Source organism: Vanacampus margaritifer, chromosome 2 (genome assembly GCF_051991255.1).
Source record: "Vanacampus margaritifer isolate UIUO_Vmar chromosome 2, RoL_Vmar_1.0, whole genome shotgun sequence".
Taxonomy (NCBI): Eukaryota; Metazoa; Chordata; class Actinopteri; order Syngnathiformes; family Syngnathidae; genus Vanacampus; species Vanacampus margaritifer.
In genome coordinates, this window is record NC_135433.1 from 7,003,898 (window position 1) to 7,025,378 (window position 21,481).

Consider the following 21,481-nt stretch of genomic DNA (forward strand, 5'->3'; position numbering starts at 1 on the left):
ACAGGCTTTCCAAGTAAGGAGCGGTAATTAACTCATTCACTGCCATTGACGGCTATAGATGTCAAAAATACATTTGAACTATTTCAATTAGTTTAACATTTTTTCCACTTTTGTTAACAAGAGTATGAAAACATAGAAAAACGTTTTATTGTACATTTATAACAGATATAAAATGTGTAATTAATCTTGAGTAATCGCCTGACGTGATTAAAAAAAAAATACAAAAAATTAGGGATGTCAGTCGATTAAAAATGTATTATTATTATAAATTTATTTAAAAACGTAATTAATCGCATAGAGTCACTAGTTAACTCACGATTAATCAACATTTTTATATCTGTTTTAAATGTACAATAAAAAAATTCTAGGTTTTCATACTCTTGTTAACAAACGTGGGAAAAAATGTTAAACTAATAGAAATAGTTCAAATGAATTTTTGATGTCTATAGCCGTCAATGCCAGTGAATGAGTTAATCGCGCGTTTAACAAAAATTTGTGGCGTTAAAGGAACTTTAAATTAACAAGAAATGAATGCACTAATTTTGTTACTCCTACTTTTAAACCAAAACAGCATCTTGTGTATTTTCAGGCATGGCGTCTTGAAACTCATGATAGACTTGTTGCTATAAAATTTTGCGTTCCAAGCAAAAAAAAAAAAACCTCCAGAACACAATTCTATTCCACATAGTCAGGCCAGTGCGCCAACTAGCAGGCAAAGGAAGTGCATTCAATCTACAAATGTAATTGGATGACACGGCCGCCCACTTAAAGGCGATTGGCTTACCCACAGCTGATCTGACACGCACACTTCAGAGTGGTCATGGATGACCACCTCTTCCTCCTGAGAGGGAGGGGGGTTGTGGGGGGGGGGGTGCAGGGAGGAAACAAGGGGCGGTTAGAGAGCCGGCGATATTTGGGGAGGGTGGTCTTCACCAAGGGGTTTGTCTTTTTTGACAAATTTAATATAGCAGGCAATATGTAATGCATATGACAAATGCATGATATGAAGTCTTTATTGTCACCGTGTGTTGACGCCGCACCTTCTTCTGATGCGTCGGCTCCGCCTCTTGTCGCTGGGGCGCCTCGGTGAACGCCACCTTTGCCACTTCCTGTTTCTTGTTGATTCGGTTCCTCCAATCCTCCTCGCCGCTCTTCTTCAGCAGGGCCACTCTGGCACAAACGCGCAAACACTTTTGAAATATGTGATATAAAACCCTCGCCTGTTGAGGGTCGCGCCTCCAAAACATGAAATGCTGTTACAGTTTGCATGCATCGGGGTCGTGTTTATTCTGATTTGCCTTCCATGAAGATAAAGTGTAGGGATGCTAGATTATGAAGAAAATATTAATCACAATTATTTTTGGTAATAATTAAAATCACGATTAGGACGATGATTAATTTTTTGGTACAAAAAAAGCAAATGTTAAACATACAAAAATATTAAGACAAATAAAATAATTTAGAACACTAGAATTATGCATGTTCCTTTTGGATGAAACAAAATTTATTAAATTAGTTGTTTTACAATTAAAAAAGGTGCAAATATAAAAAATTAAACAACTCAAAAATTAGGATTAAAAATCTTTTTTTTTAATATTATGCTGATTTTGTAATTGTGGAGTGCAATAATTGAGATTTCGATTTTTGTACAGCCCTAATAAAGAGTATATCAATTCAAATGCAAAGTTTTAGTGATAAATAAAAAATTTGACAAAAACATGATAGAAAATGATGTCAAATGATGAGGATCACGAAGATGATCAGTAGAACAAAAAAAACCTAATCAGAACTTTCCACTTGTAATGTGACCTATAACCTGCACAATTCAATTGAAGTTGCTTAAAAATATTGTCAAAAGAAGAAAAAACTAACAAATGAAATAATGCGGTTGCACAAATGTGCACACCCTCTTGGAACTAGGATGTGGCTGTGTTCAGAATTAACGTAACTTGGGAAGTGAAAATCTGAAGCTCTGGCAAAAGTACTGGGACACCTATAATAAGTGAAAATCCCCTGTTATAAAAGGGTGTGTACACTTATGCAACCACATTATTTCAAATATTTATTTTACTCCCCCCTAAAATAAGTTCTTGAATGTAGAACAAAAAAAACCTAATCAGAACTTTCCACTTGTAATGTGACCTATAACCTGCACAATTCAATTGAAGTTGCTTAAAAATATTGTCAAAAGAAGAAAAAACTAACAAATGAAATAATGCGGTTGCACAAATGTGCACACCCTCTTGGAACTAGGATGTGGCTGTGTTCAGAATTAACGTAACTTGGGAAGTGAAAATCTGAAGCTCTGGCAAAAGTACTGGGACACCTATAATAAGTGAAAATCCCCTGTTATAAAAGGGTGTGTACACTTATGCAACCACATTATTTCAAATATTTATTTTACTCCCCCCTAAAATAAGTTCTTGAATGTAGAACAAAAAAAACCTAATCAGAACTTTCCACTTGTAATGTGACCTATAACCTGCACAATTCAATTGAAGTTGCTTAAAAATATTGTCAAAAGAAGAAAAAACTAACAAATGAAATAATGCGGTTGCACAAATGTGCACACCCTCTTGGAACTAGGATGTGGCTGTGTTCAGAATTAACGTAACTTGGGAAGTGAAAATCTGAAGCTCTGGCAAAAGTACTGGGACACCTATAATAAGTGAAAATCCCCTGTTATAAAAGGGTGTGTACACTTATGCAACCACATTATTTCAAATATTTATTTTACTCCCCCCTAAAATAAGTTCTTGAATGTAGAACAAAAAAAACCTAATCAGAACTTTCCACTTGTAATGTGACCTATAACCTGCACAATTCAATTGAAGTTGCTTAAAAATATTGTCAAACGAAGAAAAAACTAACAAATGAAATAATGCTGTTGCACAAATGTGCACACCCTCTTGGAACTAGGATGTGGCTGTGTTCAGAATTAACGTAACCTGGGAAGTGAAAATCTGAAGCTCTGGCAAAAGTACTGGGACACCTATAATAAGTGAAAATCCCCTGTTATGAAAGGGTGTGTACACTTATGCAACCACATTATTTCAAATATTTATTTTACTCCCCCCTAAAATAAATTCTTGAATGTAGATATGTTGACTTCTTATATCCACTGTGCTTCTTCTGCTACCACTCTTATAGTTCACGAGAAGGCAAGCACTCAAGGGTGATAATTCAGGTCACATCAAGCACAAGTGGACGAGGAAAGCTCATCGAGGAGAAAGTGTGTCATCACGTCTCCCGAACGTGGACCCAAAAAAGCAAAAGGAGCTCATTTTCAACTACTTCTTAAAAGACAGCTACATCGGACACTCACTCTCACCCAAAATGCATTTAGTACAATTTATGAACTTTAACACCTAAAAACACCCCCCCAAAAAAACAACTAACCCTAAACAAGGGATGGCATGTTTTAATCAATATGCAGTAAATCAGTCATAACCCACACTGTAAAAAAAAAAAAAAAACATGTTACAAAAACGGTAAATTTCTGGCAGCTGGGGCGCCACAAAAATACAGTGACTAAATAACACAAACGTTTTTCACCATAATTAACTCATTCACTGCCACTGACGGCTATAAACGTCAAAAATTAATTTTAACTATTTCTATTAGTAATACATTTTTCCCACTTTTGTTAACAAGAGTATGAAAACCTAGAAAAAAAAATATTGTACATTTAGAACAAATATAAAATTTGTGATTAATCGTGAGTTAACTAGTGAGGTCATGCGATTAATTACGATTAAAAATTGTAATCGCCTGACGCCCCTAATTTTTAATAATCTTTTCTTTAAAAAAAAAAAAAGATAAAAAATTAAATAAATAAAAATTTATGGATAAAAAAAGAAAGAAAAGAGTAGTAAAAATTCATCAGGCATCAGGCGATTACAATTTGTAATCTTAATTAATCGCATGACTTCCCTAGTTAGGGTTAGGGTTACTCACGATTAATCACAAATTCTATATGTACAATAAAAAAAATTCTTGTTAACAAAAATGGGAAAAAAATGTTAAACTACTAGAAATAGTTCAAATTAATTGTTGACGTTTATAGCCGTCAACGGCAGTGAATGAATAAAAAAAAGAAAAAAAAAGAGAAAATATTATTAAAAATTCGGGGCGTCAGGCGATTAAAGCTTTTAATCGTAATTCATCGCTTGACTTCACTACTTAACTTGCGATTAATCACAAATTTCATGTACAAAACTAAATGTACAATGAAACTAATAAAAATAGTTCAAATGAATTTTTGACGTTTATAGCCGTCAACGGCAGTGAATGTGTTAGAGTAGGTTGTGACATACTGTGACATTTTTGGTGCCAAGGTGAGATCAATAGAGAAACCCTCTAAAGAGAGAAATCCAATCTTGGCATTTTGACTGGCAACATCTGGCATCCTCACCTCTCCTTGATGGACATCTGTTTGCTGGACATGCCGTACGGCAGCCGGTCCGCGGAACCCGTGGGCGACAGCTGATCGATCGAATGAACGCTGAGCTTGTTGTAGTCGTCGCTGTGCTCCAGCGGCAGCGACTGAGACTTGACCAGCGCTTGGGGGAAGCCCTGAGGTTTTGGCGGCGTGGGTGGAGGCACCTGAAGTTTGGGTGGAGGCTGAGGGAGGAATTCCTGAGTTTTGGCTTGGCTCTGCTGGGGCTGAGTGGCCGGTTTGGGATACGTTGGCGGGGACTGGGATGGTTGGGTGTATAATTGGGACTTGGGTGGCTCCGCGTGGGTCTGAAGCGGGAAAGGTTTGGGTGGAGTTGGGGGAGGCTGAATGACAGGATAGATCTGCTGGATGCTTGACACTTGGGATGTTGTCGTGGACGACACTTTGGTTATCGATGGTCTCAGTGGTGCGGTGCCATCCAGCGGGTCTGAAAGGATAACGCACAAAATATATGTCTGGCTAACCCATAATCCACAACATTAAAGAGATACTTGACTCATTGAGCCATTTTCAGAAGTAAAAAGTTAATCATTTATCCAGAATTATTTTGCATGTACAATTAATACCTTTAAAAACGTTTTTTTTTTCCACTTGCTGTCGACTGAAGATGACATCACCTGTGCTGAGGAAGTAGGTAACAACCAATCATGGCTCAGTTTGCTGACCCAGAAAACAGGTGAGCCGTGATTGGTCGTTACCTATTTCCTCAGCACAGGTGATGTCATCTTCAGTCGACAGCAAGTGGAAACATTTGTTTTTAAAGGTATTAATTATACATGAAAATTGCAGGCTGGCGTGGGTTCACTTCCCCGAAAATAAATAAATAAATAAATATATATATATATATATATATATATATATATATATATATATATATATATATATATATATATATATATATATATATATATATATATATGTTGACTGAAGATGACATCACCTGTGCTGAGGAAGTAGGTAACGACCAATCATGGCTCAGTTTGCTGACCCAGAAAACAAGTGAGCCGTGATTGGTCGTTACCTCAGCACAGGTGATGTCATCTTCAGTCGACAGCAAGTGGAAACATTTGTTTTTAAAGGTATTAATTATACATGAAAATTGCAGGTTGGCGTGGGTTCACTTCTCCGAAAATAAATAAATAAATAAATAAATAAATAAATATATATATATATATATATATATATTCAGAAAAAGAAAAAGGAAAAAAGAAAAAAAGAGTCCAAATGTTTTAGTTGTCAGAAAAAGAGGGAAAAAAGGTTTAAAATTTTAAAATGACCACAAAATGTCCAAAAAGGATGAGGAAAAGTAAAAAAAATTACCTATAAAATGTCCACAAAATTGCCAAAAATGTCAGAAAACTGATAGCAAAAAAGGCAGGAAATATGACCAAAAAAAAACAGGAATATACAATAATATATCCATAAAAATTTGACAGAAAGGCAATAAAGTCCAAAAATGTATGAAAAATTAAGTATGAAAAATGACAACATAAAAAGACGAAAAGTAGAATTTTTTTTATCTCAAAGTATTGGATGCTGCAGATTTTTCTTCTCTAATTAGGTCTTGGGCCCTCAGTACACTAGACCAGACTAAACTAGACACTAACACACTGTTTCGTTCCTCACCACGTTCAAATGTTTTGGGCTCCAGACAGATTTTGGGGTTTTTATTTGGCCTCAAATGTCTCTTTTGAAAGTAAAGGTTGCTGACACCTGCTTTTTTAAATGTTATGCCAAACCCTAACCATTAAGTCTAACCCGTAAAGACTGCTGCACACCGAGTAATGCGACCGAATTGGACGCTCTGCAATAGGAAAGTAGGAAAACCGTGACCCGTGGGTGTTCTCATTGGGAAACAACGATGTGAGTTTCCACATATTGTGCGTGTATTCTGTATTGTTACATTTTGATTGAACCAAAAACAACATAGCATGATTTTCAAGGAAGAAGTGGATTGCCCTGTATTTGTAGCTAACACATTGCTACATTATCATTGATTAATTACTGAATTGGTGCTTAAAACTCATTCACTGTCATTGCAGCTAAAGACGTAAAAAAAAAAAATAATAATTTTAACTATTACTATTAGTATAAAAAAAAATCCACTTTTGTTAACAAAAGTATGAAAACCTAGAAAAACATTTTTTTATTGTACATTTAGAACAGATATAAAGTTTGTGATTAATCATGAGTTAATCAGTGAAGTCATGCGATTAATTACAAATAACTCATTCACTGCCATTGACGGCTAAATACGTAAAAAAATTTTTTTTAACTATTTCTATTAGTATATAAAAAATCCACTTTTGTTAACAAAAGTATGAAAACCTAGAATTTTTTTTTTTAATTGTACATTTAGAACAGATATCAAATTTGTGATTAATCATGAGTTAATCAGTGAAGTCATGCGATTAATTACAAATAACTCATTCACTGCCATTGACGGCTAAAGACGTTAAAAAAATCATTTTAACTATTTCCATTAGTATTAAAAAAATTCCACTTTTGTTAACAAAAGTATGAAAACCTAGAAAAACGTTTTTTTATTGTACATTTAGAACAGATATAAAATTTGTGATTAATCATGAGTTAATCAGTGAAGTCATGCGATTAATTACAATTAAAATATATAATCGCTTGACGTGATTTAAAAAAAATAAGAAAAGATTATTAAAACTTAGGGGCGTCAGGCGATTACAATTTTTAATTAATTGCATGACTTCAGTAGTTAACTCACAATTAATTACAAATGTTATACCTGTTCTAAATGTACAATCAAACATTTTTAGGTTTTCATACTCTTGTTAACAAAAGTGGAAAAAATGTTAAACTAATAGAAATAGTTCAAATGAATTTTTGACGTCAATAGCCGTCAATGGCAGTGAATGAGTTAAAGCCTCAAAATGTTGTCGTCTGGTTTGGTGCTGATCTGCCTTGGCGGAGGTTAGTCTGACCCAGTAAAACCAATTCAAGTGACCGATTGCCCTTCTAATGGCAGCCGGATTGTAAAACGCTTCTATTGTGTCCTTACATAACCAGTTGGTGTAATCCGACTGACGGCGACCGGTCACCTTTAAGAAAATGTGCCGCTAGCTCCATCTCTTTGGGGACAAAGAGATCCACACGGTACGGCGGAATATTAATGAGGTGCCTCGCTCTCTCTCTCTGCCACCCTGCCCCTGCACCACCCCCCCCACCCCCTCCATCACGTCGCGCAATGATGCGTGGGAGCACAATGAGGATAATGAGGAGAGTCCACCGCCCTTTCTCCGCTTTTTTTCCCCGCTCCTACCTGAGAGTCGTTCTTGGCTGCGGGTGTCGCCGTCTCCCGGGTGGTGTCTTCCTCCTCCCCCTTCCGCCGCGTTCTCCTCCCGGGTATCTCCGAGGGCTTTCGGGCCGGGATGCGCCTCCTCCTTGTCGTCCGCCTGCGCCTGATGCCGGCGAAGAGTGACGGAAGAAGGGAGAGCCCCCTCAGAGCTATTGGGGAGGAGCTTGGGGTGGCACGGGTCCCCCGCGCTCTGGGTCATGGAGAGGTAGCGCGATGCCCTCTCCTGGTGGTCCGCGGTGGTGGTAGGGGTCCGTTGTTGGGTGGTGGAGCTCCCCTCGCAGACGATAGTGCTGCTGCTGCTGCTGCACGCAGGCGTCACGGTTACCGTGGTGATGGAAGCATGGGAGGGGGCAGCTGCCACAGAGCGGACCACCGAGGCGGGGAGGGGCTCTAGTTTGACTTGGCTGCTATGTTTTAACTATAAGATAAAAAATTTTAAAAAAACACAACAAAAAATTAGAACTCATAAATATGACCAAAAGTATTGAGTATTTAAAAAGTGAAGAAAATGTGGAGTTTGGACAAAATTATTGATGCAGAAGAAGAAAAAATTTGAGTTTGGACAAAAGTATTGGGACACCTAAAAGAACTAATAAGTGAAGACAATGTGGACTTTTGACAAAAGTATTGGGACGGACACTGACAATAAGTGAAGAAGTGGAGTTTGGCCAAAAGTATTGGGACACGTACAAGAATTTAAAAAGTGAAGAAATTGTGGAGTTTTGACAAAATTATTGATGCACAGGAAGAAAAATTTGGAATTTGGACAAAAGTATTGAGACACTGACAATAAGTGAAGAAGTGGAGTTTGGCCAAAAGTATTGGGACACGTACAAGAATTTAAAAAGGGAAGAAATTGTGGCGTTTTGACAAAATTATTGATACACAGGAAGTAAAAATTTGAATTTGGATAAAAGTATTGGGACAGGTACAAGAATCTAAAAAGTGAAGAAATTGTGTAGTTTTGACAAAATGATTGATGCACAGGAAGAAAATATTGGAATTTGGAGAAAAGTATTGGGACACTCACAATAAGTGAAGAAGTGGAGTTTGGCCAAAAGTATTGGGACACGTACAAGAATTTAAAAAGTGAAGAAATTGTGGAGTTTTGACAAAATTATTGATGCACAGGAAGAAAAAAATTGGAATTTGAACAAAAGTATTGTAAATCAAAAAAAGTTACTCTTGAACCATTTCTCTCTCTAAAAAAAAAAAAGACCTGTAATTGATGAATTATTTTTCCTGTAATGTGAAACTGATGACCAAATGTACGTTTGTTGTTTAGCTTTGTTATATCTAAGTTACCCAAAAAAAAAAAAAAAAAAAGTGAAAATCTGAGGTTTGGGCAAAAGTATTGGGACACCTCTAATATGTGAATACCGAAAAAAAAAACACAAATCTATTACCTACAGCAAGTAGAAGTGGACAAGATATCGGTACACCCTGCAACTAACATGCACCATTTCCCTAGTAAGACACCTCATGCTTGTTATGCACTAACCCAGCAACTAACAGAGGCAGCTGAAGTAAACAAACTTTACGACAGTGAGTCACATGACAACACCACCGCCGTGTGTTGTATGCCAATCATGTACGTTTGGGACAGCAACGAGGCCAGGTCGATCCAAATCCAGACAAGATGCAGCTTTCTAATTAGCTCATTCAAATGCATCCATCAGATTTAGGGACCTTACATGTTCTTCCTCCTTGGACTCAATTTGGTCGACTGACGAGCCAACAGGAGGCTCAGACACCTGTGAGGACACCGGCTGCTTATTTATGGAATATAATGTAACATTAAAAGCAGTTCAAATGAAAAGGTTAAAAGTGAAGGATGTTAGGTTGTCGGGTAAAAATTTCAGGATCAACTTAAAAGGCATTGTAACCTTGATCCTGAAACACCAACTAAAAACTTAGCTTAGCATAGCTTAGCTTAGTTTATGATGTTACCTGTTCCACCTCGCCCTGAGTGATGGGCTGCGTCTGAAAGCGGGCCAGCGTGCGGCGCTGGCGAGAGGTGTCACTCTTCGCCGCCGCCTCTTCGGCGGGATGGGCGAGTCGGTCGAAGAGGGCCATCTTCTCAGCCAAGCTGAGTGTAGATAGGTCGTCCCCCTCCACCTCAGAGGTCTCATCGCGCTGAGTCTCCTGGACCCTTTCCTGGGGGGCCGGAGCTGCTTGGACACTGAGACCACGGTCCGAGTATTAAGAAATTGAAGCTAAACACACTGAGAAATGACTTAAAAGACGCCGGCCCACCGGGCATCTGCCCTGTACGCCAGAGGGCCAGTCCAGCCCTGTTACAGTTATGCTTCATAAAGCTGTGAAAGAAATTAGTGTGATACGTTTGTAGAATGTGTGGTGAACGTTTTCTTGGTTTCGGTGCCCAACTTCTGACATCTGGAGGTTAGGTCACAAACTAAAATTTCAAGCCTGGCTTAGAGTTTATTTAAAAAAAAAATTTTTTTTTAAAGGATTTGAGTTTCAAAGTTAGGGTTTGAGTTAGGGTTATTTTACTGAGAAAGGAAAATAGAAGCTCTAAAACTGAAAAATGTGCCGATAATCCATGTGATCGTTATCAGAATTATCGGAATCGTTTTCAGCAAGAGTTTAGGGTTTAAAATTAAAGTTTGGCTGAGGTTTCAAAGTTAGGGTTTCAAATAAGGTTTAGAGTTTCAAAATAGAGTTTGAAGTCAAGGTTAAGGTGTCAAATCAGGGTTTCAAGTTTGGGGTGGGGTTTAAAAAATAGGTTTGGGTTTCAATTTAGGGTTTAAAAACCGTTTTTAAAAGGATTATAGTTTCAAGATTTTCAAATAAGGATCTAGGTTTTATATGAAAGTTTGAAGCCAAGGTAGCGTCTCATGTTAGGGTTTTCCTTCTTGGGGTTGAAATTCGGGTTTCAAACGTTGGTTAGGGTTTCAAAAAAAGGGTTAAGGTTTAAAGTTTAAAGGTTTTACAATTGGATTTCAAACAAGAGTTAGGGTTTTAATTTAGGGTTTCAAGCGAAGATTATGGATTTATATTTAGTTTTGAGGTAGTGCTGTCAAAGTTAAAGCGTTAACTAATTAATTAATCACAAAAAATTATCACATCAATCATGTATTAACGCAAAAAAAATCACATTATTAATTTTGATCGCAGTTGATCCTTTAGCTGACAGCGGATGGTTACGTTAAAGGTAGCACAATAAACATAACTTGCATTAAAGTAAAGCATTTAATAAAAAAAGTAAAGCATTTAATAAATGTTTGCGTGTGACATTCAGAATATTTGTTCTAGTCAAAATATTGGCGTCATTTTTTTTTGTTTTAAATTATGCATGTAATTAACTGATTGAAGACATCCTCATAACATTAAATGTCAAAATAATTAACACATAACAGGTGCTCCTTAAATTTGGCGGGAATTTTTTTTTTAGGTAAAAAAGCCTTTTTTAATTAAGCGATTAATCGTGATTAATCAAAATTCTAAGATGTGATTAATCGGATTAAAAGAGTCATTGTTTGACAGCTCTATTTTGAAGACAAAGTTAGGGTTTCAAGTCAGGAGTTTGGATTTCAAGAAAGTGTTATGGGTTCGAATATGACGTATGGTATCAATTTGGAATTTAACTCCAAAATGAGGGTTTCAAATTAGCATTTCAAACAGGAAATTAAGGTTTTACATTGGAGTTCCAAGACAAAACGAGGGTTTTAATTTAATAATCAAACAAGTATTATGGGTTTTTAGTAGGCTTTGAAGCCAAAAGTGCAGTTTCAAGCCAGGTTTAGGGTTCCAAATTAGGATTTCAAGCCTGGGTTACGCTTACAAAAAAATGGTTAGGGTTTCAAAGACAAACAACGGAATAATATTAACCCAATGTCACAGTGAGCATCATCCAGTTTTTATGATTTACGTCAGATGAAGTTGCGCAACAAATCACTGGTTGAGAATTGTGTGTAATGAGATGGGAAGGTTTAGCGTTTATTTGTTTCTGGTGCCCAACTTCTGACATGTGGATCTTGTAAGAATGCGAGGAATGCAGCAAGCGGGAATGCTGGGGATCATCACTGCTGAGTTAATGTGTACACAGCTGCTTCCTTCCCCTATAAGGTGTAGCAGGGCGCTCATGAGGGTTGGACGGTGGGACATCAGCATCGTGACCGCCAAGGGGCCGCAGAGTGAAAAAAAAAATCTTCTCAATAGAGATATTATAGTAGCGATGAGCCGCATGCTGCGTCGCCAAGACAAATTGTGTGTGATCACATGTTCTCTTGCATTTCCATGACATCTTTGTCATTGTGTCGTGTTACCTGATGGTGGTCACAGTGGTGCTGACAACAGCTGAACTGCTGGTGCTGGTGCTGGTTTGGCTTCCCACAGTGTGTGATGATGTGGAAGGCTCACTTAAAGTGGAGAAAAAAAAACTTGAATGAAGCAAAGAACTGCGGGTGCACAAGCAACATTTGCTGCAGGTACAGGTGGCAGTAGTACGCACATTCCGTGATTAACTCATTCACTGCCATTGACGGCTATAGACGTCAAAAATTCATTTTAACTATTTGTATTAGTTTAACATTTTTTTCCCCCTTTTTGTTAACAAGAGTGCGAAAAACTAGAATTTTTTTATTGTACATTTAGGACAGATATAAAATTTGTGATTAATCGTGAGTTAACTAGTGAAGTCATGCGAATAATTACAATTAAAAAAAAATATCTCCTGGCGCCTTTTTTCAAATCGCAAGGCGATTACATTTTTTAATTATAATTAATCACATGACTTTAATAATTAACTCACGATTAATCACAAATTTTATATCCGTTCTAAACGTATAATTTTTATTTTCATACTCTTATTAACAAAAGTGGAAAAAGTGGAAAACTAATAGAAATAGTTCAAATGAATTTTTGACGTCTATTGCCGGCAATGGCGGTGAATGAGTTAACTCAAAAGAGGGAAGCTATTTTGTGTTCAGTAGTTAAAAATTCACTTTCACATTTCTGAGTGTGCACTTTTTCACTTTTACATAAGGTGTTGAATCACCACTTGTATTTTTACCAGTCTATATTTACTCAAGTATCTGTACTTAACTCATTCACTGCCATTGACGGCTGTAGACGTCATAGATCCATTTTTTACTAGGGTGTTTAAACTTAAAAATAAAGGGTATACATAGCACCCAAATGTGATTCTTCACCTTGTACGCATTGAGAACGCGCTCTTGGGTACAATTTAGCACACGTTCCTTGTAGTTCTATAGCAAACCTTTAGCTCATACCACCAAATGAGAACCATGAAGATCCAAATGGTTATTATGTAGTTTTTATTAAGAAAGTATTTGTACTTTGCATCACTGGTTACAAGAACGTCAAAGTGTTCCTACCTGTTAGCGTCGACCACTTCCTTACTGGTGACGGGCTGAGTGTGCGAGCGGTCCTGGACCCTCCGCAGACGACGTTCCACAGCAGCGTTTCGGGAGCGAGGCTTGGGGACGCCACCCTCCGAAGTCTTCTCCAACTCCTGACAAGAGCAGGGAAATGGCGACTTTCAGACGCAACATGACTTGAAGATGTGGAAGCTCCTTACCCTGAAAAGAGACCTCTTGGCCGCCACACTCATCTTGGCTCGCTCGTCCAGTTTTTCTTCATCCACTATAAAGCGAAAGAGTAAAAAAAAATAGGGTTTTAAGTCATGGTTAGTTTTGTGTTTTTTTTTTTTAATTTTAGATTAGGTTAGGCTTCAAACCAGGGTTTCGGGTGTCAAATAAAGGGTTAGGGTTTCAAATTAAGTTATCTCACGTGGTGTTTTACGCTAGATTAGGGTGGTCTCAAAGTAGGGTTTCAGCCAGGGCTAGATTTTCAAATTTCATGGTTAGAATTGAATAATAGAAATTCTAACCCTAACATTAACCCTAGCGTTTCAAGTTAGCCTTTCAATTAAGGGATATATTTTCAAATCAGGGATTAGGGTTAGGCCAATGCATTACAAATCACCTTCGATATCTTGCAGCTGTGCTGGACTGAGATGAGACCTGTGAAAATAAAAGTGAAAGCATTTCAACATCCAATCAGGATTTTAACTCTCAAAGTTTCTGTGAGGACTTCCTCTCGCACCTGTCAGTCTCCAGACGTTCCGCAGACGTGATGGGTTGAGTCCGACTCCTTTCCGATGTGCGGCCATCCCCCGGCGTGATGTAGCGGCGGGGCCTCCGAGCCGCCCGCTCCCCCTGGGGGTCCATTCCACTCGCCGCAGGGTCCGCCTCCATTGCTGAGGACTGGCTGCTCTCGCTTTAGTTGACAAAGACAAAGATTGAGAGAGAGAACAAGTTCAGCTGAAGGTGGAAATGTAGCAATTGTGGTAAGCAATTAGCCATAGTTCGCATGCAGTGGTAGGCGACCAAAACTTTGCACACCCTTTTTGACACACATTTCCACTTAGTTAGTCATGCGATGGAACACGGCAGAGCCCATGCCGGCGGACCTACAAGTCAGGCTTTCTGTTGGCGTTCTCCAAGTAAGAGTGTCGCAACTGAGCCACCGACACCCGGGTGTCCAAGGTTCCCATCTCGCCATTAGCCACCCCTGATGGAGGCACAGGCCTGACTGAGGTCTCGGCAGCCCTCTCCCTCCGGTACATGACAGAATGCTGGCTGATGCCGATGTCTGACATGGAGCGAGTTCGGGCCTTGGGTTTGGGCCCTCCGCCTGCCTCTGTGCTTTTGTGCTTGGCCTGAGGTAACGAAGAAACCTTCTGAAGGTAAACAGCAGAGTCACTCCTCTGCAATTCTTGCTGCCTTTGAGGTTCTGAGGGTTCAAATTGTCGAACCTCGTCCACTCTCTTTGAATGAGCTTCTTGTCTTGTCTGGTTTTCTCCTTTGGGCTCCTGAGGCTTACTTGAGGGGTTGTAATGATGCTGTCTGTGAAGATCTTCTTCAGCACCCCTTCTGGTTTCTGTCCGAAGCACGAGTGACTCTGGTTGGTTGGCGGTTTCAGAGACATTCTCCGGGTGCACGGGTCTTACCACTCTGTCCTCGTGAGTCTCATGACCCGAGTGACGGTGCCTCCCTCGCTCTCGGAACTTCTCTGTCTTCCTCTCCCGCCTTCGCTCTCTCGGTGAATGCCAGTCCTCCTCCACTCCTTGACTCGTTATCCTCTGTTCTGGGCTGTAGGTTTGCCACTCTGTATGTTTGCTGGGAACTTCATCCGCCGTCTTTTCCCGTCTGCGTATCTCGGACGGCAGCACCGCTTTTCGGCTCTTCAACAAACCTTCCGTGTGGACTTCTTCTTTGGAGGCTTGCCGGGTCTCCAATCTTGCCTCCTTGTGGGCTGCGTAGATTTGGTCGGCGCTCACTCGCCTTCGTGGTTGAACTTCTGGGGGACCGTGGAGTTTGCCAGTAGACACTGGGAAGTTTTGGTGGTCAACAGCAGGGTGATACTTTTGAGCAGACTGAGGGTGACCTTGACTGGGCTGAGGCTGAGGAACAGTTCTGTGCTGGTTGAGTTCCGGGCCGTGTGGGAGTGGGTTCTCCTGAGTCCGGTATCTGGCACAGTGGTGTCTGTCTGCGCTCCACTCAGGAGGTCTCTGTGTACTGCCTCTGATTCTTAGGGAAAGGAATGTACAAGGGACATCAGTAAGCATGAAAAAAAGACCCTCAAAAGGGTTTAGCCAGTCAAGCACTTCAATCTTGATGTAAGGTAGGTAAACTGCAAACCGATTTTTTTTATGTTTGCGGTAGAAACCTCAAAGGATCGGTATCGGTCGATTCATTTGACCCACAGACTACCAATGACAAATCAATCGCAAAAGTAAGGTCTGTTAGGAATGAGTCAGTCTTAGCAACAAAACCGTCTGAGGTGATTATGCGATCAGTAGAAGTTAATGAAGAGATCATTACTTCATACTGGTACGTCATACCTCGCAGACCAGCCGACGAATGTCTGAGGATCACACTCTGTGTCTGTGTTGAGAAAGCAGTCGCTCTTTGACAGGACAGCAAGGCTACGGACAATGTCAAATGTTCACAGATACTTGTCATTATAGTCAACTGTTCTGTCAGGCTAGTGATGTGATGTTATGTCTGTGTTTGGTTAAAATCAGAAGTATACTTTTTTTGATATTTGAGTTTGGTGGTGTGAAATTTTTCCAATGTAAAATATTGCCTTGGATCAATAAAGGCTGGAAAACACAGGTCTAAAGGAGGGAGTATCTTCTTTGTGGTCTGTACGAATAGGCTCTACTGTTCCGTACATGATGTCATAATTTTGCAGAAACTATGTAAAAACGGAAGGTTTTGAAATCATTTTTGAGACACATGTTTTTTACTCAGATCATCTAAATCCCAAGCAAGAGAAAGGAGTGAGCCCTGAGTCATGAGACCAGGACAAAATTCCGGTGACTTTTCATGAACTCACCCTTGCCTGTTGAGGATGCTCTGTGCCTGCTGCTCGATAAACAAATCCCCAGGTGAGATACCGTAGCGGGTGGACGGCAGTGAAGCCCGGCGGGCAGTGCGAGGCGAGCTGGGTATCGCTGCGACACTGTAGTCCCTGCTGGAATTGGGACTTGGCTCAGGATGGTTCGTGTCTATGTGGTGGTGGTGTTTGGGATTTTGCTGCTGCTGATGATGATGATGGTGATGCTGGGGTGGAGGCACGTGGTGCTCCTGGGCCCTGATTCGCGATGTACGGTCTTGAGCACCACCTCTCCGGTAGTTCTCCACGTTCATGGCTCTTTCCCGCTCAGAAAATATGCTGTTTTGCGTAAGGGCCGGAGCTTGGCTTGTGTTGTCCGGGCCTGGTGGAACTGCGGGTGCGAGGTCTGGGTGAGTTCTCATATAAACCTTTCCCACACCAGACCGGTACGGGCCACTGGTTTCATTATCTGTTGGTTCTGTTTCTGGTCTATCTCTCTTTGGAGCTGAGTGTCCGTCGGCAGCAGCATCTTGATCGAGTCGGGCACGGTAGCGTGGCGCGTAATCAATATCCGCCTCCTGGTCTAGGAGGATGCCGTACCGCTCCGACAACTGCCGCCGTCTCTCGGCTTTGTAGCGGGCGATGCGTTCGGCCTTGGAACTCGGAGAATCTGAGGGTGCGGACGCTGGCATCGACGAGGAAGATAACGCCACAGGGTCGACGTACACCAACATCGGATCTGTGCGGCTAAGTCTTCCTCTGGCCTGGCGCTGCGGTGATGTCACCGGCTTCTGGGGTGCGTCAAGCTCCTCTCGACTGAAGCGCCTCACTGCAGTCGGAAATAAGCGAAGACACCGTGATCTTTCAGTTGACAAAGTCAGGCAAAGTCCGGCAAAGTCCGGTGTCAGCTCACCCATCACGCAAGGCTCGCAGGGGTCCGAGGCCCGGGTGTATCGGGGTGGATCCTCTTCCAGCATTCTGTTGGCGACCAAACCGCCGGGCAGGAGGACTGGCGGGTCACTTTCAATCCCTTCCAAACGCCGGGCGATCCTCTCCTTCCTGAAATAAAAGGCAAAGGCTTGCTGTTTGGTAAAAATTCCATTTCCAGTACACCCCAATTTTTTTCTTGTCATGTGTGGGGTCTCTCACGTAAAAAAAAAACATTTAAGTCAGTTTATTTGTACCACGCTTTGTGAGTCTATACCTGTTCATGTCAAAATCTGTCGGAACAGCTCCCTCGAAGTATTTCTTCAATTCTGAAACTAAATTTTAAAACACTTTTAGGAAAATGTATCGTACTAAAAAACAACCAAGACATTAATACGCACCCTTAGGAAGTACCACCAGGAGTTTGGCATCTGTATCTGAAACGCTCTTGACCAGTGCGGCCTTGTCGTGCAGGGCGAAATCACTCTGAAAACTAAAAGTCAAAACAAGAGAATGCCCCAAAAATATAAATTAAAAATGAACTGAAAATAAAAACAGAATGCACACTGCACGGCTAGGGTGTTTTGTGGTAAGTGACTGTTGACCATATGGCGTAGGCCTATCGTCTTAAAGAGGTGAAGCCAGGTGAAAGTGTCACATAATCTATCAGGATCCAACTCAAGAATGAGGTCTTGGCACTCTCTATCAACCTGGCACAAAAAGTCAATTAACTATGACTATTTTGTTCATACAATATAGCTATTTTTAGAACTGTACAGGCGTTTGCTTACAGAACTGCAAGAGTTATTCTAAACGATGCAAAAGAGGCTTTGTGGAATTATGGTTGGAATGTTATTCATATAAAGTTTTTTTTTGATCTGTGTGGAATTTGCTGTTCCAGACATCAGCAGCATTTAATGCAGACCAGGCATGACAATGTAAAGCTGCCTATGCTGACAAGGTCTTGTAGACCAAACATGAACCATAAAAATAGGGTAAGCTGTTGTTTGCTCAAAGTTTGGCTATCAACAAGTAAAGTGATGCTACATTGTTGTTAGCTTGTTAACCAAAATGCTAATATGCAGCGATGCAGTCATTCTAATCAACTGGTGCAACTTTGTTTGCTCAAAGTTGGGCTATCAACAAGTAAAGTGATGCTACGTTGTTGTTAGCTTGTTAACCAAAATGCTAATATGCAGCGATGCAGTCATTCTAATCAACTGGTGCAACTTTGTTTGCTCAAAGTTGGGCTATCAACAAGTAAAGTGATGCTACGTTGTTGTTAGCTTGTTAGCCAAAATACTAATATGCAGCGACGCAGTCATTCTAATCAACTGGTGCAACTTTGTTTGCTACGTTGGCTACGTACTTGTATTCTGGAAAACAACGGTGTGATGTCATCACAGTGAGGTGAAAGTGAAAGTGAGGCGGGGCCTAATTTCTGTCTGTGACCTTAGCTAATGGTTCCTTACCTTAAGGCTTCTGTTGGCAACGAAGTTGAAGAGCAAAGTTTGCCCACAGCTTCTGATCCAAATCCTGCCAGGGCACAAGACTAAGTCAAGGCCACACAACAGTAATAGCGTTTAAATTTGAAATTGGTTTGTAGCAGATTTTTGTCAAATTGCTACCAAATTTAACACTTTATAGACAGATGTGTTTTTGTTATGGCAGCAAAGTTTCATGACTTGCCTTAAAATACAAACTTCTAGAAAGATGCTCTTGCCGACTAGTGCAAACTAAAATTTGTTCACCGCCTGTCTGTTTGACATTTACATTCGAGATGAGTCTATCCAAACCGTACTAAAATTAGTAGGTTGCCCACCCCTCTTGGTTTAAAATATCGACATAATGAAACATGTGTGTTATAATTTTATAGCATTTTGCAATCAACACATACAGTTCCTTTTTGATGATGATGACCATGATAACAGTGACATGTATGTCAATCAAATGCGTACCAGTACAGATTCCTCGCAGGTCACGTTGCAACATTATATGACGGTCACGCCGCAAACTGTCAAGACAGAGTATCAAATAACAGTCGTTGCGCTAGCTTAGCAAAGATTTATAGCATTGATTATAAAACAGAAGTCACAAGGAAAAACTGCTTTAGTGATAACGTTTGATGTCGATTTTTTTTTCTTTTTTGGGGGGTTGATAGCGTGTCAGTAGCTCAACATGCAGTCCATAGCAACTCCCATAACAAGCACAGCAGTCTGTTGTAAAGTTGTTTCCCTTTTTATCGCAGACATATTCAGTTACCGCTCCAGACACCACTAGAACAAATCTGGGTCTATTTATTGGCCCCACTGAACCTTCAACAGGACACAAGTTGGATAATAAAAAAAAAAAAGATATGATCTCTGGCTGTCAAAAGTGATCATGTGTATGCTTTTCGCATTCAGGACTTGCGCAATGTGTGCGCGATCCGTTCGGAAAGCCCCGTGCACGTCAAGTCAGTTCAGCTTTCCTCGCAAACGCTGCCAACGGGCAGAGGAAGCTCAAAGCCGCCAGTGCCAGAAAAAAGCTTAGCCCGGCGACAGCTCGGGTTTTCTATTAATATTCTCTGCAGAAAAGTAGACTTGTGGAACAAAAAGGTCATAATACTTTTGTTGCGTTGTGGACCAACTTGCAACATTAAAGCAAGTCAAAAATGTAATTATTGGGTCTGACCATTTTGCCCGACCACTGTCAAAATCTGTTCAAAAAGTTAGACTATTGCTATAAAGTCCTAACGTAACCAATGAGTGGCACATAGGACAAGGAGAGACTAGCATCTCTATTGACAATTCTGAATATCCAGGCATTTCTGATTACCCAATTCAAAGCAAGGCAAAGACTTCCTTTATACGGCGACAACAAACGGCGGATTGTATTGCTTTTGTCTGTGACTGGCACACAAACCAGGCAGATTGTTATAATAGTATATAGTATAGTATAGTAGCCCTTTGAGCTATATTTTTTGCTAAAGCTAACAAATGTCAACGTTTTATGCCAGCCAGCCTTTCAATATTAAACCATGAAACAATATAACACTATACAATACTTAACCCTAACCCCATGCACGATATTTTTCGCTAAAGCTAACAAATGTCAATGAGCAGAGAGCTTCCTTTCACCGAGTTAACCGCCATTTTGGCTTGTGATGTAAGATCAATAGTCAGATACCGTGCAAGAAGTTAGTACTTAATGTTCTGTCAATAATAGCAACATACTGTAGATAGTACTGTAGTACTGTATACTATACTATACTATACTATACCTAACCCGAACCCTTTGAGCTATATTTTTCGCTAAAGCTAACAAATGTCAATGAGCAGAGAGATTCCAATCACCGAGTCAACCGCCATTTTGGCTTGTGATGTTAGCTCAATAGTCAGATACCGTGTAAGAAGTTAGTACTTAATGTTCTGTCAATAATAGCAACATAGATAGTATTTTAGTACTGTATACTATACTCTACCTAACCCCAACCCTTTGAGCTATATTTTTTGCTAATGCTAACAAATGTCAACATTTTATGCCAGCCTTTCAATATTAAACCATGATACAATATAACACTATACAATACTTAACCCTAACCCCATGCGCTATATTTTTCGCTAAAGCTAACAAATGTCAACATTTAATGCCCGCCTGTCAATATTAAACCATGATCCAATATAACACTCCATCTATATTTTATGCTAACGCTAATTGAGTCACAAAACTAGAACAAGTCCTTGGAAAAGTAGACACTGGATCACTACCAACCATTACCTGAAAAGAAGGTTTTTGCACACTGAAATATGGTAATAAACGTACAGTTAAAACGAATTTATTGATACTATATGTTGATATAATACAACACTGTTATCCAGTTTGGATAAGTTTTGTTTTTTGGTCCCAAAAGGGCATATCAGATAAAAACACGACAACTGGTCATCTCAAGTTTAGAGCACAAGAACTTTTTATACAAACGTAAACCTTTTATGCCCGCCAATCACTATTGTTCTACAATACGATATAACACTGCATTTAATTTTTTTTGGGGGGGGGCTAACGCTAAATGAGGGCACGTCCTTAGAAAAGTGTATCTGGTCACCACTAGGCCTTACCTGTGCCGCAGTACTGCACATGGTTGACATGGTAACCAGAGATCCAAGGGTTTCGGAACATGTTTAACGGCGTGGATGAGGGACAGCTTGAGGCGAGAGGTCGCTAACCGGCACCCGAGCGCTCGCACCACCACCGCCACCCGCCAACGACACCACCCGGCCTCGCGGACTGATCGCAATGTCACCCGAGTCGGAGAACGACAGCGCTGCGGGACGCCAAAGCTGCTCAGCGGCCTAATCAGATTACAGTCAGAAATTAGCCGCGATGATCAAAACAGCGGG

At 40.2% G+C, this 21,481-nt stretch overlaps 1 protein-coding gene across 6 annotated transcripts in view; it reads right to left on the reverse strand.

The window, feature by feature from the left end:
* Positions 1–21,379, reverse strand: part of svilb (supervillin b) — a 45,495-nt gene extending 24,116 nt beyond the window's left edge. For 2 of the 6 annotated variants that reach the window (XM_077557013.1, XM_077557011.1), the window contains exons 1-17: positions 21,200–21,379; positions 18,575–18,638; positions 17,504–17,595; positions 17,380–17,437; positions 17,089–17,234; positions 16,176–17,004; positions 14,249–15,364; positions 13,878–14,051; positions 13,758–13,795; positions 13,351–13,415; positions 13,148–13,284; positions 12,077–12,169; positions 9,738–9,969; positions 7,752–8,205; positions 4,415–4,886; positions 1,041–1,170; positions 785–841 (exon numbers count right to left, since the gene is read on the reverse strand). In XM_077557013.1, coding sequence (XP_077413139.1) covers positions 785–841; positions 1,041–1,170; positions 4,415–4,886; positions 7,752–8,205; positions 9,738–9,969; positions 12,077–12,169; positions 13,148–13,284; positions 13,351–13,415; positions 13,758–13,795; positions 13,878–14,051; positions 14,249–15,364; positions 16,176–17,004; positions 17,089–17,234; positions 17,380–17,437; positions 17,504–17,595; positions 18,575–18,638; positions 21,200–21,260 — 4,218 coding nt within the window. In that variant the 5' untranslated portion in view covers positions 21,261–21,379. Of the gene's footprint in view, positions 1–784; positions 842–1,022; positions 1,171–4,414; positions 4,887–7,751; positions 8,206–9,737; positions 9,970–12,076; positions 12,170–13,147; positions 13,285–13,350; positions 13,416–13,757; positions 13,796–13,877; positions 14,052–14,248; positions 15,365–16,175; positions 17,005–17,088; positions 17,235–17,379; positions 17,438–17,503; positions 17,596–18,574; positions 18,639–21,199 lie in introns of all 6 variants that reach the window. The other 4 variants (XM_077557012.1, XM_077557010.1, XM_077557015.1 and 1 more) reach the window with 3 other exon arrangements.
* Between the last annotated feature and the right edge of the window lie 102 nt (positions 21,380–21,481).